The 19,664-nt window shown below is 44.2% G+C and overlaps 1 protein-coding gene across 1 annotated transcript in view; it reads left to right on the top strand.

The window, feature by feature from the left end:
- The window catches only part of LOC124619490, an 880,976-nt gene that overhangs the window by 338,175 nt on the left and 523,137 nt on the right, over positions 1-19,664 (top strand). The window contains exons 4-5 of the mRNA XM_047145903.1: positions 13,884-14,133; positions 14,239-14,320. Coding sequence (XP_047001859.1) covers positions 13,884-14,133; positions 14,239-14,320 — 332 coding nt within the window. The remainder of the gene's footprint in view (positions 1-13,883; positions 14,134-14,238; positions 14,321-19,664) is intronic.

The raw sequence follows: 19,664 nt of genomic DNA, 5'->3' as shown, positions 1-19,664 counted from the left end.
TGAAGGGATTAACACACGCGGATACACGATGCATCAGTGCCCTAAATCTATAACTGCATTTCGCAGACTGCCTGTAACCGCAATGTTGTCTCTCTTGGTTTGAGTGGCAACATCGCGGTTACATGCAGTCTGCGAAATGCAGTTATAGGTTTAGGCCACTCATGCATCGTGTATACGCCTGGTGTTAACCCCCTCAGCATCTGCTAAGGCCTGAAGATGCTGCACTGAAGCACCGAAACTGATAGCCATACAATAAACGACATCATAACGACGGCTGTAGTGTTTCCTTTTGTTACATGGTTGAACGGATGAAGTCCCCTAGACCTCCAATCACAAGGATGGACATAAAGTGAAGATGGTTCAAATGTGTGTGAAATCTTATGGGACTTAACTGGCAAGGTCATCAGTCCCTAAGCTTACACACTACTTAAACTAAATTATCCTAAGGACAAACACACACACCCATGCCCGAGAGAGGACTCGAACCTCCGGAGGGACCAGCCGCACAGTCCATGACTGCAGCGCCTTAGACCGCTCGGCAAAGTGAAGATGGGCTGAAGCATGTGTCAGGATGTGTGGTAACACACGCAGTACTGTCTGTAGAGTGTACTTCCACACAACAGACAGATGGAAATCAGAAAGAGGACTGATCAGCCCATATTTCAACAGGTATTGATTTCCGCCCATATCATTACAGAAAACGTTTCACTGCTACATCCTATAGGAATATGTGACACTTTTATTTAAAAGCCTTGCATAATAAACGTGTTCTGGGTATGTCTTTTCCTTAGTCTCTTATTGCTGCGCAAGAAAAATATTTTCTAGCATAATTTTCGTACAGGTCAATTACCGTTGATTCTACTTATTATGTTTTGAGATCTTGTTATCACTGATGTGTCGTTCGAACTGTACCTGTCTGTTTTGCGCACCCCAGGATGTTTTATTTTCGTCATGTTTTTTTTTAAACCATGTGTTAGTTGTATGTGTTAACGATTTGTAGCGTTGCCACCGTCGCTGTGCGTTTTTCAGTGGTCTTTCGTTTGCGTCGAGGTGTTTGTACGAAGTTTTACATACGTTTGCTTGTTACGTAGGTGCGTGCGTTATTGTGGGTGGTGGGGGATACTCTGGGAAAAGGGGGAATTTGAACGAAGGAAATCGCAAATATTATTATTACCATTGTTTTTCCTTTTAATATGGGTGGAAGTATTAGTGCTGGAGAGACTTTGTAAGTTCTATGTCTGGTTATGTTCTACGTCTCCGTTTGTCATTGTTTTAGTGTCTAACGTGATCAGATTGTTGTTAATTATATTAACGTGGCCATTTATTAGTTATTTGTTCATTCCAAGGGCTCTTTGTAAGTTAAAGTTTTCCGGTAATGTTATGAGAGTTCTCGTGCGACTGTTTTCTCTAATAATTTTGATGTCTTGTTTCATGTGACGATGGTGACTTACGTTATTGCTCAATGCGCACAAAAGTGACGGACACAAAATTTCTTTGATACCAAAATCGTCTCTATGAGTCTGGGATTGAGGGCTGTATCAGCTGGCCTTTTTGGAAAGATGAGAGGCCAGTCGTTGAGCAGCACTGCCATGGAACTGCGGCGCATATAGCGAGCGGATAGAGAGGGAGACACGTTTACTCTCGCTGGATTTCGGCCGGCAACCCCTGCGGCTTATTTAATTGTGACTCATGCAGTATATATGCAGATGCATGGGGGACCCGGCCTGCGAAGTTTAGCTGCCCTAGGTCCGGGTCAGCCGCTCGGAAGGGGTCGCTGCAAGTTTCGTAATATGAGCACAACCGGACGATATGCATGCGGCGAACGGCAGACCGTAATTGGACGACTTTGACCGCTTAACTTACTGAGCGAGGATGGAAGGGGGCGGGATCACTGACGGAAGGGGAGGAGGTAGGGTGGGGTCGACTCCAGTCTTATTACTTTGCAGTGGGGGGTGCGCGCCGTCACTGAAGGCTTGAAAGCACAGTTCCAGAAGCAGATCGCGCTGTGTGTGGTTGCATGCGTGCTTTTCTGGTGTAGAGCCACCGCGGTTGTAGCCAGTCGTCTGCTGACAAATCACCCGTACTCTGTGCAGCGTGGTAATCGTACGTACTGATGCGAACGCATGTTCGAAACGGCTGCAAAAAGAAGTTATCAAGCAGGGCAGAGGAAGAAAGAGCGGACCGTTGCTGCTCAGTTGAAAGCAGTTGTGGGGAAGAAGGTATGTGTGTACACTTTGGGCAAGAATAATTTAGGCTATTTAGGAAACAATAAATGTCAACTGTAGCCGGATGATATTCGACGGCTAGATGACTATTCACTGTGTGCGATTAGGAATATACTTGAAGCTGCATCGTACCTACTGCAAACGTTACCCAGATATGCATGTAATGCATGCGCAGTTGCGAATATGGACAACCACCAACTGTACGAGTTCTGTTCAAAAAATTCCGGAACTTTGTCCACAGTTTTTTTTCTGCCCTTACCTTTTACTTATTGTGCGTGATCTCCTTCGAAATACTCTCCTCCATAACTGATACACCGATCCCAACGCCGTTTCCACGTCCGGAAGCAATCTTGGTACGCCTCTTGCTAGATAGCGCGAAGCGCCGTCTGCGAATTTTCTTTTATCTCGTCTAAATTTTCTTTTATCTCGTCTATCGTTGCAAACCTTCGTCCTTTCAACGGGGTTTTCAACTCTGAGAATGAAAAAAAAAAAAAAAAAAAAGACAGGGCCCTGGTCTGGAGCATACGGAGGACGAAGCAGCACGTTGATTTCGTTTTTTTTGCGCTATAGTCACGAATCAACAGGGACGAATGTGCGTTATCTTGATGCAAGAGCCATGAATTGCCCCGCCACATTTCACGCCGTTTTCTTCTCACAATTTCTCGCAGGCATCGCAACACGTCCTGATAGTACCATCGATTAACAGGTTGTCCCTGTGGCACTGAGTCATGGGGAACTAATCCTTCAAAGTCAAAGAAAACTGACAGAGTGGCTTTTTTTTTTTGGTCTTGTAGAAACTTTCCCGCCCATTGTGAAGAATGAACCTTGGTCTCAACGTCATAACCGTAGACCCACGTCTCATCATCAGTTATGATTCTCTTAAGGTACATGTCGTTCTCGTTTGCGCGATCCAAAAACTCTTCAGCAAACTGCGAGGCGAAGATCTTTCTGGTCTTGACTCATGAGCCGTGGGACGAAGTTGGTGGCAACACGATGCATTCCTAAATGCTGTGTCAGGATTTCATGACATGATCCAGCTGAAATGTTACATTCTTCTGCAATCTCTTGGACAGTCGGTCTTCGATTAGCACGCTCAATTTCGTTGACGTTCCTGAGTGAACGTCGTCCGTAGATGTCGAAGGGCGTTCTGAACGAGGGTCGTCTTTAACTTCCGTCTGGCCATTTTTAAACCATGTGAACCATTCGTAACACCGAGCACGGCTTAACAACTCATTGCTGTAGTCTTTCTGCATCATTTGGTGTGTCCATAAAGGTTTTCTTGAATTTCACATAAGATTTAATGCAGACGTGTTTCTCCTCTAACTCTGTCATCTCAAATTTGCAAACTGCGCGACACAACGTTCTACTCAATACAGCACTGAACAATAACTAACAGATATACAACAATGAAACTTCCGGCAGTTATACATTAAACAAAGGCACATGCAGGGATGCCAACCGCCTTTCTCACCAACACTCCGTTCGTGCAAAATTACGAATGTTCCGGAATTTTTTGAACATATCTTGTGTAATGGAATAGCGACAGTGAAAATTTGCGCAAGACTCAAACCCGGATTTCTCGCTCGTCACCACCGGTCGACGTATCACTAGGCTATCCGAGCACGACTCACTGCGAGATCCAAACTTTCATACTCGTATGCATATGCATCATTTATGGATATGTCCACCTCCGTATCGCAGCTGTAGCGTTACCGCCTACCAAGCAAGGGGGCCCGGGTTCGATTCCCGTCACGGGACTGGGTGTTTTGTGTCCTTCATCACCGAAGTGGCGTCAACTAAAAGATTTGCAATACGGCAGCCGAACCCCGAAGGGGATATCCCAGCCAAAAATGCCATACGATCATCATTATGCATATTCCCGAACGGGGGAGACATTTTAATTGAAAGTCGCTTGCCTGCTGTCGGCAGATAAATACAATATTGTAGTGCCAGTGTTGTTCCAATGTACAATGCAATATTTCTTTGGACATGCTTGTATGTCCGACTGAGTATTGCATGGTACATTGGAACAACGCAGGTAATGCAATATCGTAGTTGCCAGATACGTTTCACCATTGCTGCTGTATTGTGTATAGGTCTGTTTATTCACTCCCGAAAACACTGCAGATCTTCGTATAGAAAATATCCATTTCTACATCTACGTAACCACTCTGTAATTCGAACTTAAGTGCATGGCAGAGGATTCATAGGAACACTTTCAGACTATTGCTCGACGGTTCAACCCTCGAATAGTACGTGGCGAAGAGCGAATGATTAAATCTTTCGCGCGAGTCTTCGCTTTTCTTATTTGTTTACGAATATCATGTCTCTAGTGTAATTGGGAGTCAACAAAATTCGGCCAACAATGTTGGCGATTGAAATTTCGTGAAAAGACATCGCTGCAACTAAAAACGCCTTTGTTTTAATGTTTGCCACGCGTATCATATCCATGGTACGCTCTCCCTTATTTCGCGATAATACAAAACTAGCTTCGCTTGTTTGAACGTTCTCGATGCCTTGCGTCACTCCACAGAGGGTGAGATGGAGAGTAGTAGTACAGCCAGTCTCTTCAGCCGATTTGACGCATGTTCTAAATGCTCAGACAATAAAACGCAGTCTTTTGTCCACCTTACCTACATTATCTGTGTGATGGTTTCAAATGTTCAAATGTGTGTGAATTCCTAAGGGACCAAACTGCTGAGGTCATCGGTCCCTAGACTTTACTTAAACTAACTTAAAGTGACTTACGCTAAGAACAACACACCCACCCTTGCCCGAGGGAGAACTCGGACCTCCGGCGGCGGGAGGGGCCTCGCAATCCGTGACATGGCGCCTCAAACCACGCGGGCACTCCGCGCGGCGATGGTTTCAATTGAAATCATCTGGAAATTCTAATCTGTAGGTTTGTCGAATTGACAAGTTATAAATTATTGTGATTTTTCGTGTAACCGAAATTTAACGGACATTTTTTAATTGTCATATGGAGGACATTAGACTTTTTATTGTTCTGGTTCTGTTGCCACTTTTCACACCGTATAGTTATCTTATCTAAATCATTTTGAAATTCTTTTTGATGTTCTGATGACGTTACTAGACGATAATCGACAGCATCCGCAAAAAATCTAAGAGGACTGCTCGTATTGTCTCCTAAATTCCTTATATAGATTAGGAATAGCCGAGGGCTATAGGATACCTTGGGGGACGCCAGATGTCACTTATGTTTCAGGTGGTGTCTCCCCATCAATTACTGTGAACTGTGACCTTTCTGAAAGGAAAACACGAATCCAGCATTCAGTTTGATTAGCACCCAGTTTTGAGAGACAGTGTCAACATTTTTCTTGAAATTTAGATATGTGGGATCAACTTGAAATCCCCTGTGATTATTTCGTGTGAATAAAGGACTATTTATGTTTCACAAGGTCGATATTTTCTCGATCTGTTGTGGCTGTGTGTCAATAGATCGTTTTCTTCCAGGTTATTCATAGTGTTCGAACACTGCGTATGCACCAAAATTCTACTGCAAAGAGATGTCAGTGATAAGGCTCTATAATGTCAACGGATTATTTCAATTTCCTTTCTTATACATGGGTGTAAACTGTGCAGCTTTCAGGTCGTTACTTCCGGATCTTCCGTGGAGCAAGCGGTTTTATGTGATGAATGATTGCTAAAGATGGAGCTATTTCATCAGCATACTCCGAAAAAAAAAAAAAAAAACAATCTAACTGGTATACTATCTGAACCGGAAGATTTGATGTATCAAGTGATTTAAACTGCTTCGCTACACCGGGGGTATCTAATAATTTACTCGTGGTGACAGCTGTTCTTGATATAAATTCTGGAATATTTACTGTATCTTATTTGGTAAATGAATTTTGGAAAAACTTTGCTTAATAACTCTGGTTTAGTGGCGCCGTCATCAGTAACATTGCCATTGCTATCGCGCAGTAAAAGTGTTGATGGCGTCTTGCCACTGATATGCCTTATCTACGACCAGGATCTTTTTGGTATTTTTGTCAGACATCGAGACATGAGTACCATTGTGCAAGCTATTGAAAGTAGCTCGTATTGAAGTCCGCTCTGAATTTCGAGCTTCTGTAAAACATCGCCAATCTTGAATATTCTGCTTTCTTTTAAATGTGACATGCTTTCTCTTTATTTACATATTGAATTTCCCAGTATCAAGTATGTTCTTTATGGTCATATGTTCAAACCAGAAAGCCCGTGCGACAGGATACAATTATCAAGCGAAATTTGCAATGGGACTGAGGACTACATGGTACAGAGGACGCAGTATATCTTGTTGGATGCAGAAGTAATGCAGGCATGCCGCAGGGAAGCATGACGGTACCCTTGCATATTAATGATATTTCAGACAGTATGAATAGTAATTCCGGACTTCTCGCAGATGATGTAGTTGTCTGTGATAAAGTACTATCTGAGATAAGGTGCGCAAATGTTGAGTCAGATCGTGAACAGATTTCAAATTTGTGAAAAGACTGGCAACTTGCTTTAAATCAGAAATATAAAATTATGCACTTCACAAAATCAGGAGAGAGGGGGGGGGGGGGGGGGGTGTAGAGGGAACCGGTGTATCCTATGACTGCAATATCAATTAATCATACGGTTGAAATTGGTCAATTGGTCAACTTCTGCAAGTATCTAGGTGTAGGGATATCGAATGTAGAGATGACATAGGCTCAGTTTAAGATAAAGAAGGCGGCAAACAGTTCATAAGTAGATTAGTAGAAAAAATGAAATTCTTCTACGAAGGAGATTACAAAATTGTCGTGCGATCCACCTGGAATATTACTCAAGTGTGTGGGGCGCATACCAGATAGGACTAACAGGGAATATTGAACGTATACAAAGGAGGACAGCACGTATCGTCACAGTTTTGTTTGACCCACGGGAAGGTGTCACGGAGATGCTGAAGAAACTGAACTGACAGACGCTTGAAGGCAGACTTACATTATCCCGTGGAAGCCTATTTACAAAGATTCAAGAATCAGCTTTAAGAGACGAATCTAGTAATGTACTATAACTGCTACATGTCACTCCCGTAGATATCGTGAAAGCAAGGGTAGACCAATTACAGTGACATGTTCAGTCAGTCATTCGTCCTGCGTTCCCTGCTTGAGTGGAAAAGCAAGAAGCCCTAATAACTGGTACAATGGAAAGTGTCATCTGCCATGCACTTCACAGTGGCTTGAACAGTGTGGACCTATAACAATTTGTCCATTTTATTTGGACTGTTGAGCTCCGTGGCCGTGGATAATGATATTTTACTATAAAAATACAGCGACCAGCCACTTTTTTTCTTTTAATGCGTTTTATTTATGCCAATATGCATTTCAGGTTTGCACCCATCTTCAGCTGGCAAATTACATGTATCTTCAGTTTCTACAGTGGTACAATATCGACAGCAGTTTGGATGCTGCAGCTGGCCTGTGCAAAAGCAACGATTCCAATCATCTACTTCAATGCTAGCTAGAACCTCAAAACTTTCGTAAAATATAACTCTGTCCATAGATAAACTGCTTGTATGTGAACAAAAACTGTCAGTCGACAACATGGCGGATAACGCAGTGCGCCTGTGTAAAATACGTGACAAAAAGTGTTTGTTCTGTTACAAAAAAGAAGAAAAGCCAAGAAAAAACAAGGAGAGGAGAATGTAAGCAAAATGAACAACTGATAGTGCGTAACTTTAAACTCGCGAAATTGAGGTAAAAGATCGGAATCGTTGCTTTTGCAGAGGCCACCTGCAGCATCCAAACTGCTGTCGATATTGTTTGTACCACTGTAGAAACTGAAGATACATGTAATTAGCCAGCTGAAGATGGGTGCAAACTCGAAATGCATATTGGCATAAATAAAACGCATTAAAAAAAAAGTGGCTGGTCGCTGTATTTTTATAGTAAAGTATGGACCTAGTTTTAGATATAGGTTTGACGTAATGAGCAGAACGTCACAATAAAACATAAGACACAGGGTACTATATAAAACAAATTATACAAAGATAAGCGAGAAAATATGAAAAAAATACCTTTTGGTACCAGAGGCTCCCTGTTGGTATACAGTGCGCGTGTGCACACAAACACGCACACACATACATACATACACACACACACACACACACACGCACACACACAGACACGTGTTACCCCTGGCGTATGGCCAGCTTGGTTTCAGGTATTGTCAGGATCTAATGTTTGTAGGTATTCATTTGTTATTTTGCCTGATTTTTCTTTTGGTAGACACATAAACTACTGCAAACACAAACATTTGCTGCATAAGGCAACCGCTTCTGAATGACATGGAAGAGAGGAAATCGGTTTTTCAGTGTCTTGTTTATCGCTCCGACTGTTGAGCAATCCGAGGTTTAGGCATGTCAGCTGGCTACTGCTGCTATGCAGCGGCTGTGACTGATGCCATCGCGAGACTTATCGTGTTATGCAACGTCTTTATTTGCCTGTTACGATTGTTCACACAAGATACGTTGCAGTTGCGTGACAAGTGTATTCCCGCTCCCGAGCTCAGAGGAATTAGCGAGTGGTGGCATCCAGCTGATTGTTTGGTTTGCAGCTCTCAGTTCTGAGTTACTTCAAGACAGGCAAGAAGCCGTAGTTTTTCTGAAAAGTCCACTGTCTGATGCCGCCCCATTCTTTTCCAGTTCTCGCATTTACCTACATTTGCTGTCTTACGTATTGTTCGGCTGATGTTACACTGGAAGCCTGATGTCTACAGTCACGTAGATCCTACACACTAACTTGGTTGCCACTTCCATGAATGATTTTAGAAATTCCCAATGAATGTTTCTGAGCTCTTCAGCCTTGGCTTGTCGCAAGTCTTTGAAAACTTTGTCAAAATCTCGTTCTGGATCCCCTGTGTCCACAGAATGGACATCCGTCTTCTTACGTCGTTTAGGAGACGATTTCTGCGTTTGGCAGAGATATTCAGTATAGTATTTCCACCTGTCCGCTCCCTCTCTCTCTGTGTGTGTGTGTGTGTATGCGTGTGTGTGTGTGTGTGTGTGTGTGTGTGTGTGTGTGTGAAATCGTATGGGACTTAACTGCTAAGGTCATCAGTCCCTAAGGCTGCACACTACTTCACCTAAATTATCCTAAGGACAAACACACACACCCATGCCCGAGGGATGACTCGAACCTCAGCCGGGACCAACCACACAGTCCATGACTGCAGCGCCTCGGACCGCTCGGCTAATCCCGCGCGGTCTGTCTACTCTCTACTTCGCATTTAACGCATTTAACAGCACGGTTGTTTTGCAGTCTTAATGTTTGCGCCGTTGCTTTTGAATTTTCCGTAATTTATTTTGACTTTCATGAATTATTCTGGCGATCATTTTCCTTCAGATTTCTTCTCATTTTCCCAGCAGCTATTTTTCTTTAGTTTCCTTGTCATTGCTATTGCTTTCATTCCTAAGTGATTGCTGGATTGTTTTCTTCTTATCTTTCTTATTGTGAAAATTTTTGTGATTTCCTCTTTCTTCGACTAGGTGAAGTAGTTCGCAAATATTATCCTTCTTATTTCTGCATTTGCCTTACAAACTTATGTGATTACCTTCTTTTGGAGATGCACAAGCTCCCTCGATGGAAACTACTTTGATGTTCAGTATCGGAGTATCTATAACATGAGATAACTTCGAGATAGTCAGTAATCGGTGACGGATACCAAATGGTATTTACACTGCGGCTAGACGGACTGACTCCTGATGTAGACATGTTAAAACACTGCACGCTTTTACTGAGGCTTTTGTGTTGCGATTCCTTGCTGCCAGTATCGTATTACTCTTGTTTTTATTATCTATTTCAGAAATTGGTCTATTAATAATTGTTATATAACCAAAACGCTAATTACTAGTGAAATAGAAATTAATATAATTTAGTCTGATACTTTTAATTTAAGTTCTGAAGAAACTGACGAGACCTTGGCAGCTCTAAAACCAGAAAACTCTGTACCGAGAAGGGTAGTTTGCGAAGAATATTTGGTGGTGTTTTGTTCGAGTTATTTATGGAGGAGGACGGTTGGTATTTGGGAATATGCTAATGTCGGAGTAAAATGGTTGGGACGCATGGTATTTTGGACAGGTATAACTTGCATTTAGGTCAGGTCGTGGTCGTACGGGGGAAACACTAGGAGAGAATAGGAAGCGAAGCCCTAATGTTGAGGAGAGAGATTTAATTGTGAATTTAGAGCTGAATCGATGTGTTTGCATAGATACGATACGTTATTACGATTGGAAAGTAGACAGGAAACAAGTGGGTTATTTGAGTTCGAGGATTCTGTAGTGTATCTGGAGATGTTCAGTAATTGTGGAGGTGGAGAGGAGAGTGATGGTTTGATAAAGGATTCACGTAAGGGAGGACAGAGCTGAACGGAAGGAAAAGGGCTGTGGCGCAGACTAATAGCGAAATTTTGCATGAGACTCTGAAGTGTCGGAACATCGATGCTATCGATTACCTCCTGAATGGCTGTTTTCAGCTCAGCAATGTTTACGAGAGAGATATACAACTGTGGACCAAATACTAGGCTACAGTGGCATAGCGGAGGTTGCTACGAATCAAGACGTTGTAGGTCTGAAGGACAGTGAAGGGTTTCAATACCCATTTTCGACTGGTTAGTAGTTTTAATCTGTTATGGACATTCTGTTGGATGATTAGTTGAGGGTGGTGTCTTCATGTTAGTTTACAGGCGAGACATAGTCCTAGGTGTCCGGAGTGTGATATTTAACTGGATATGACAGCTGTAAATGGTTAGGAAAATGTCATGGATGTTGGAATGCTTTGTCCTGTAACTATTGTCTGGGGTTTGGGTTACGAGAGGCACCTCGGAAAGATCAATCTCCAACCATGGAACTTGGTGATGGTGCTACAGTGGAGTCACTGTAAGGAGACCCATGATAGCGGCGCTATTGCCAGTTTCCAACTGCGTAGCACTAACAGCACTTTATTACTGACATTGGCAAATAATGCGATAGGCATAACCTTCTGAAGAAGGGCTATAAGTGCCCGAAACTGGTAAAGAAATTAAATTTCTTTTATGCAACTCGTTGCTTATTATTTCGTTATGTACGACAACAGTTGCTGAAGATGCATAAAATACTAAATAAAACAAAAAATTAATTACCTAAGTTTAGTTTTTCTAGGTGATGAGTGAAACTTTTTTTGGTTCTGCAGGGTGATAACTATTGAACTATATGAAAAAACCGTAAATTAGTTACAAATTATGGCGTGCACACACTTTATTCAACACGTAAACGTCAGCACAGATATTCGGATGTAGGTTATGACACATTCGATATGCCTGTCATCATTAGCGATGATGTGACGCGGAAAAAATGGTTCAAATGACTCTAAGCTCTATGGGACTTAACATCTGAGGTCATCAGTTCCCTAGACCTAGAACTACTTAACCCAAAGTGACCTAAGGACATCACACACATCCATGCATGAGGCAGGATTCGAACCAGCGACCGTAGCGGTCGCGCGGTTCCAGACTGTAGCGCCTAGAACCGCACGGCCACAACGGCCGGCTGTGGCGCAGACTAATAGCGAAATTCTGCATGAGACTCTGAAGTGTCGAAACATCGATGCTATCGATTACCTCCTGAGTGGCTGTTTTTAGCTCAGGAATGGTTTTGGGGCTATTGCTGTACACCTTGTCTATAATATAGCCCCACAAAGAGAAGACGCATGTGTTCAGATTCGGAGAATATGAGGGCCACTCGAGTACCATGCCAGTGGCCTCTACGTACGCTGGAGCCAGAATGCGGCTACCAAAGTGCTCCTCCAGGACGTCAGACATTCTCCTGCTTCGATTGGGTAGGGCTCCGTCTTGCGTGAACCACATCTTGTCGAAATCAGGGTCACTTTGGATAATACGGATGAATTAGTCTTCCAAAACCCTTGACGTACCGTTAGGTAGTCACCCCGCCATCAAGGAACACCGCACCGATTATTCCGTGACTGGACACTGCACACCACACAGTCACCAGTTGATCGAAAAGCGGATTCTGAGTCCCCTAAATGCGCCAGTTTTGCGTATTGACGAACCCATCCAAATAAAAGTGGGCTTCATCGCGAAACCAAACCGCACATACCATACTAATTCCAGTCATGACCCGCGGCAACCGTGCAGTTCGAACGTCCTAAGGCAAACCGTTCAGCAGTTATGACGATTTTACACTACTGGCCATTAAATTTACTCCACCACGAAGATGACGTGCTAAAGACGCGAAATTTAACCGACTGAAAGAAGATGATGTGATATGCAAATGATTAGCTTTTCAGAGCATTCACACAAGGTTGGCGCCGGTGGCGACACCTACAACGTGCTGACAGGAGGAAAGTTTCCATCCGATTCCTCATACACAAACAGCAGTTGACCGGCGTTGCCTGGTGAAACGTTGTTGTGATGCCTCGTGTAAGGAGGAGAAATGCGTACCGTAACGTTTCCGACTTTGATAAAGGTCGGATTGTAGCCTATCGCGATTGCGATTTATCGTATCGCGACACTGCTGCTCGCGTTGGTCGAGATCCAATGACTGTTAGCAGAATATGGAATCGGTGGGTTCAGGAGGGTAATACGGAACGCCGTGCTGGATCCCAACGGCCTCGTTTCAGTAGCAGTCGAAATGGCAGGCATCTTATCCGCATGGCTGTAACGGATCGTGCAGCCACGTCTCGATCCCTGAGTCAACACATGGGGACGTTTGCAAGACAATAACCATCTGCACGAACAGTTCGACGAGGTTTGCAACAACATGGACTATCAGCTTGGAGACCATGGCTACTGTTACCATTGACGCTGCATCACAGACAGGAGCGCCTGCGATGGTGTACTCAACGACGAACCTGGGTGCACGAATGGCAAAAAGTCATTTTTTCGGATGAATCAAGGTTCAGTATCATGATGGTCGCATCCGTGTTTGGTGACATCGCGGTGAACGCACATTGGAAGCGTGTATTCGTCATCGCCATACTGGCGTATCATCCGGCGTGATGGTATGGGGTGCCATTGGTTACACGTCTCGGTCACCTCTTGTTCGCATTGACGGCACTTTGAACAGTGGTCGTTACATTTCAGATGTTTTACGACCCGTGGCTCTACCCTTCATTCGATCCCTGCGAAACCCTACATTTCAGCAGGATAATGCACAACCGCATGTTGCAGGTCCTGTACGGGCCTCTCTGGATACAGAAAATGTTCGACTGCTGCCCTGGCCATCACATTTTCCAGGTCTCTCACCAATTGAAAACGTCTGGTCAATGGTGGCTGAGCAACTGGCTCGTCACAATACGCCAGTCACTACTCTTGAAGAACTGTGGTATCGTGTTGAAGCTGCATGGGTAGCTGTACCTGTACACGCCATCCGTGTCAAGGCCGTCATTACGGCCAGAGGTGGTTGTTCTGGGTACTGATTTATCAGGATCTATGCACCCAAGTTGCGTGAAAATGTTGTCACATGTCAGTTCTAGTATATTTGTCCAATGAATACGCGTTTATCGTCTGCATTTCTCCTTGGTGCAGCAATTTTAATGGCCAGTAGTGTATTTCATACAGTTCAGTAGCTGACATCCTGTATACCTCGAAGTGTCTGGCCAGAGCCCCCGTTTGACGGCGCCGTCTCTGGTGTTGCAGCTATGGAGAGCGAGGCGGAGCGGTCGAGCGGCTCTGCGGTGAGTCCGTTCCCCAGCCTGGCGCCGTCGGTGGCGTCGACGTCGGCGTCTGCGGGCCCGAGCGCGGGCGTCGCGGCGCTGACCGCCTGCAGCCCGTACTTCCTGGACTCGGCGCTGCCCAGCGACAGCGACCACAACTATGACCACGACCACGACCACCACAGCTCGGAGGAGGAGCTGGAGGTGATCAACAGCTGCCCCGCCGCCGTGGCGCCCGCCAGCAGCGACTCGCCGCCGGAGGCCGCGTCCTCGGGCTGCCGCCTGCCCGGCGGGGGCGGCGGCGGCGGCAGCGGGGGCGGCAGCGGGAGCGGCGCGAGGCCCGCCTCCGGCGCGGGCGCCCTGCTCGTCACGGTGCGCAGCGGCAGCGTCACCGTGCCCGAGAAGCGCAAGTGGTCCCAGGTGGGTGCACAGTGGTATCCACTAGCTGCTGCTTCTGACAGCGGTCCCAGCTGAGGTGAAGTCGCCACTGTGCTGCTCGAAACGTTGGCGAGGTTCTCTGTTCCACTCTTTCATCTGTTCTCTATTCCACTCTTTCATCTCATATCCTGCTCGCCTCCTTGGTCTCACTGGTGTGGCGATTACACACTCTAACCTTGTATACCAGTAACAGAACTGGTTAGTAGTTGCAACACTTCTTTACTGATTACACAGACACATGAATTCGTCAGCAGTAATAATGAATTAACAACATTTGCATATCTAGGCCCTCTAATATGAAAAAAACAGATAATGTATTTCATTTTTTTTTTTCAATATAATCTGATAATTTCATACTAGAATGTCGTGTTCCCAGTTTGGCGCAGCTTTGCCACAGGAAACACGAAAGCGGTCGAAGACGTCCGTCTTCTGGTCGGCTCCTGATCGTTGTCAGAAGGAGGCTAGTTTTTTGATTACCCAAAGACTTCTATTATTTGGAAAAGAACAGCCCGGATTTTTTTACGTAATCAGTATGAATTTTATAATTACCTAAGGGATCTTTAACAATGAACAATAAAAAAATTGCATTTGCAAATGAAATCATTAATAAATGGGGCAGCTATGAGTTGTATAGAAGACAAGGAGCGGCCTTCTGTCTACGACCAGGATGCCGCAGTATTCTCTGCTGTAGTAAAGGCTGTTTGATATTTACAAAAATAATATGACATGGAGGTAAAAAAGAAATAAAGGAAAAGAATAGAATAAGAAATCTGGTAAACACTAAATATATACTAATAATTCTCATAAGCAATTAGAGCTTATTTATAAACAGTATATCTTACATAAGTAATTTTCTAACTGTATGGTGCGATCAGATTTCAGCCTGCCCTGTACTAGTTTCTTGGTTCACGTTTTTATCACAAATTACAGTCATTACTTTTCTCCTTCCTTCGAGACAATTCTTGCGCCGTTCAACACCTCCATAACAATAACTTCCGGTTTACAGTATCGAACATAAATTACTCGAATTTTATTAATTAATAATGTTGTCTGCACGCTGGCAAGACCACTCACTTTTATGGCTTAAAGACGACCTTCTTTACGCTTTCACATTACAAGCAGAAGTACGGTAAAATCTGAAGATCTACAAAAGTTTTTACTGTCATCTTTTATTTATATCGAAGCAGAACGTTCAGTTCAGCTTCTGTTAAAATGCTTCTTTGACTGCGCAGTCGATGTATTAGCGTCCGCGCTAGATGCGCATCTTTACAGTTACGTAAATTATATAAAACAAATGTCTTTCAAAGAATAGGTCTCATCTCATAAGTTGATAGTTTAATATACAGATAGGTGAATGCCTTTCCATGGGTACTCACAGCTTTCATACTACGGAAATCCCAATAATATTACAGCCCTATCCACAATTATTTTTTAAAAATGCACAAAAATGAGTATAAAGAATTGTAGAGCACAGAAACAGCTTCAAATATATAGTAATTTAAAAATGTTATACAGGAATGAAACTTTTCGATGTAATGGAAGCAGTAACTTAAATTAACTTGCAAACAGGAGGTATTTCAGTCTTGCCACAGCCATATTGCAATATGACCAAATCTTAATTTACTTTAAATATACAACTTAGGGATAGGCACAATCAGGGTACAATTTGCCCTTTGTGTGTGTTAATGTTCATAAATTTACTGACTTCTTTTTATTATCATTCAGTTTTACACTTATGCAAGCGTAAGGCAAAAAGTCAATTTGATGCACACGTGATGGACGTGAGCAAACGTTAATCTATTACGATTTCACAAACACACGATCCAAAGGGTGAACTTATACTCAGTTTTGGGCAGCAGAAAATCTTCTACCTAAAACAAGCCTCTCGTTGAATGGAATAGAGAAATCGTGCGTTAACGGGGTCCGGACGGCCCTGAGTTCAAATCCTGAGGTTTCCGTCACAATGCAAGTTCGCAGGGCGTTTGCTCGCGTCGACCACTATACACGTTTCTGAAAAGAGCAAAACATGAGCGGCAGACACACTTTAGTATATACAAGTTACAAAAGCAATACCTGAACATAAATATATTACAAGTTAACCCATGAACAGAATTAAGGACCTTAATTTCCTGTGATAAAAAAAACTAGATACTAAGTACCTAACGTGACAATCGATAGTACCACCAGCCACCAGTGCCACTCCGTCTAAAGGCCACAAGTGGCCCATCGCGACCATCCGACCGCCGTGTCATCCTCAAGGAGGATGCGGATAGGAGGGGCGTGGGGTCAGCACACCGCTCTCCCGGTCGTTATGATGGTATGTTTGACCGAAGCCGCTACTGTTCGGTCGAGTAGCTACTCAATTGGCATCACGAGGCTGAGTGCACCCCGAAAAATGGCAATAGCGCATGGCGGCCTGGATGGTCACCCATCCAAGTGCCAACCGCGCCCGACAGCGCTTAACTTCGGTGATCTCACGGCAACCGGTGCATCCACTGCGGCAAGGCCGTTGCCTGACAATCCTTGCCCACAAGAAATTATTAAGAAACAACTACCACTAATTCGTAAAAACAGAAAATTCTAAACCTATAACTAAATTAAGAAATGACGTTCAAGTGAACCAGCTATCTTCAGCGTGCCACTAAGCACCAAATCCAAACTTACAAATGCGAGGCGCTATTTCTAGCCACTTTAGTAACATAATTTCATGGTCGTTCCAGAACATAACTCGCCTCGTCACCACTACAGTGAATATTTTGCTGGCCACTAGCACGAGCAATTACCAACAGTCAACTGTACTTAAGTACACAATAATATTCACTATATATAGGAGGAGGAACCCACCACGAAAGCTTGGAGATTAATTTTTGCTTCATGTGAAATTCACACGCTATCCATCCACATAGCTCTCGAGGTATTAGCAAATCCTGGTCGCCCCTGGGCAGCCGTGTCAATACAACTTTAATACTTTCCGGCAGCGGCTCATGGTTCTTCGTTGCTCCGACTCAACTGGTCCTCACGGCATACGGCCGTGCCACGTGACATGGTGTCGCCAACTCCCCACAACGACAGCATCGAAAGCACGTCACGTCACAGACTGACTCGGCTCATGCCCGGACCACTCTCCTCGACTTGCGCACGCGCGCCATCATAAATAGCCTGCCTCAAAGACGCAAAGAGAACAAGGCACAGGGACAACCATCAAAGATGGAAGTAAGAATCGATATCGCCTGGCACCAGAAACCCACCGGCTCACTCACGAAAGACATGAAAACCATACCTGGCCAAAACAGACCTACTGTTAACAAACATTGGGCGTAACTTCAGAATGAAGTTTACGACAACGCACGCCTGGAGCACAGCACAACATTGTACCGAAATGAATCGACGACTGTGGGTAAACCAGGGAAGAGGAGATTGTAGTGCTATAGAAAGATGATGAAAATTAGGTTAAATTGTAAGAAATGATAGCATTCTGCGTCGAATCGGCGAGGGAAGAAATATTTGGAAAACGCTGACAAGAAGAAGGAAGAGGATGATAGGGCATGTGTAATAAATCAGGAAGTAAGTCTCACGGTACCTGAGGGAGCCGTACAGGATAAAAACTGCAGGGAAAGCCAGAGATTGGAGTGTGTCCAACAAATAATGGAAGACGTTGGGAGCAAGTGCCACTCTGAGATGATGAGGATGTCGCAGGACATGAAGTCGTGCCGGACTGTATCAAACCGGAGGAATGACAGGTTTCTGCCTCCAGTGACTATCATCAGATCTCTACAAAGAATGCATTATATGTGAGGTGACTCCAAACACGCTTCCAGATATGGAAACGAATTTTCCGGCAAATGATAGTTTGGAAAATAAAAAATGAACGTACCGGCACCACTCGTCTACTTGGACTCATGTCGTCAAGAAAACGGCAGTCATATATACATAAAATATACGTTATAACGAGGAGTATGGTGATTCCTGCGATATCACAGTTGTGGATTTCGCCAACTCATACTAGCACCTTCCACCCTAACCTAGACCGCAGACTGCGCTACGGATTGTTACAACAACATACTTTCCAAACAATAATACAGAAACAAGATAAATGTTTTCAGTATTCTGTTCCACATCATTTTGCTAACATACAGCTTCAAGCAGACCGCGATGAGTTGTATTGCTTGCACTTTTTATGTATACAGATACAGATTCAACTATGATTTTTTGCTCTACTCGAACGATACAGCTTTTTAAAGTCATTCGAAAGCTTTTGGAAAGAGGCAGTCAGTGAACCGAATTCATTAAAGTTTGCAGTGAAATTCTCACAATAATAGGTAAGTAATGTTCTAAATACAAAGCACGGGACAAAACTCTCTCTCCTCTCCGCTGAACGCGTAAACATAAAATGGTTCAAATGGCTCTGAGCACTATGGGACTTAACATCTGTGGTCATCACTCCCCTAGAACTTAGAATTACTTAAACCTAACTAACCTAAGGACATCACACACATCCATGCCCGAGGCAGGACTCGAACCTGCGACAGTAGCGGTAGCGCGGTCCCAGACTGTAGCGCCTAGAACCGATCGGCCACCCTGGCCGGCTAAGGTTAGTGGAGTGTAATCGGATCAAATCAGACGATGGAGAGGCAGAATAACCAGTAGATGAAGTTTCCTCTTTGGGCGACGAAATAACAGATGGTGTCAGAAATAAAGATTATATCAAATGCTGACAGGCAATAGTAAGAAATACTTTTCTGGAAAAGAGATGTGTTAACACCGAATATAAAGTGTTGAAAGTCGTTTCTCAAAGTATTTGTATATAACGTAGAATTACGTGTTGTAACACAAGTAACCGTCAGATCACCCAGTTGAAACGCTATCGGGGTTGGTTAGATATCAGACGGGCGACCGTCCAGGTCTTCCGATCGCTGTTGGCAAGTGGGGTGCACTCAGTCCTTTTGAGACCAGTTGAGGAGCTGCTTGATTGAGGAACAGCGACTCCGGTCACGAAAAAGGGCAACGGCCGGGAGAGCGGTGTGCTTACCACATGCTCCTCCATATCCGCATCTAGAGACGCCTAGCGGCGGAGGATGACGCGGCGGGCGGTCGGAACCGTTGGGCCTTCGGGGCCGCGTTCAAATAGTTCAAATGGCTCTGAGCACTATGGGACTCAACTGCTGAGGTCATTAGTCCCCTAGAACTTAGAACTAGTTAAACCTATCTAACCTAAGGAAATCACAAACATCCATGCCCGAGGCAGGATTCGAACCTGCGACCGTAGCGGTCTTGCGGTTCCAGACTGCAGCGCCGCGTTGGGACATTACTTAATGAAATGCAAAAC

The sequence above is a fragment of the Schistocerca americana genome, chromosome 6 (genome assembly GCF_021461395.2).
Source record: "Schistocerca americana isolate TAMUIC-IGC-003095 chromosome 6, iqSchAmer2.1, whole genome shotgun sequence".
NCBI classification, from domain to species: Eukaryota; Metazoa; Arthropoda; class Insecta; order Orthoptera; family Acrididae; genus Schistocerca; species Schistocerca americana.
This window is presented reverse-complemented; position numbering and strand designations above follow the sequence as displayed.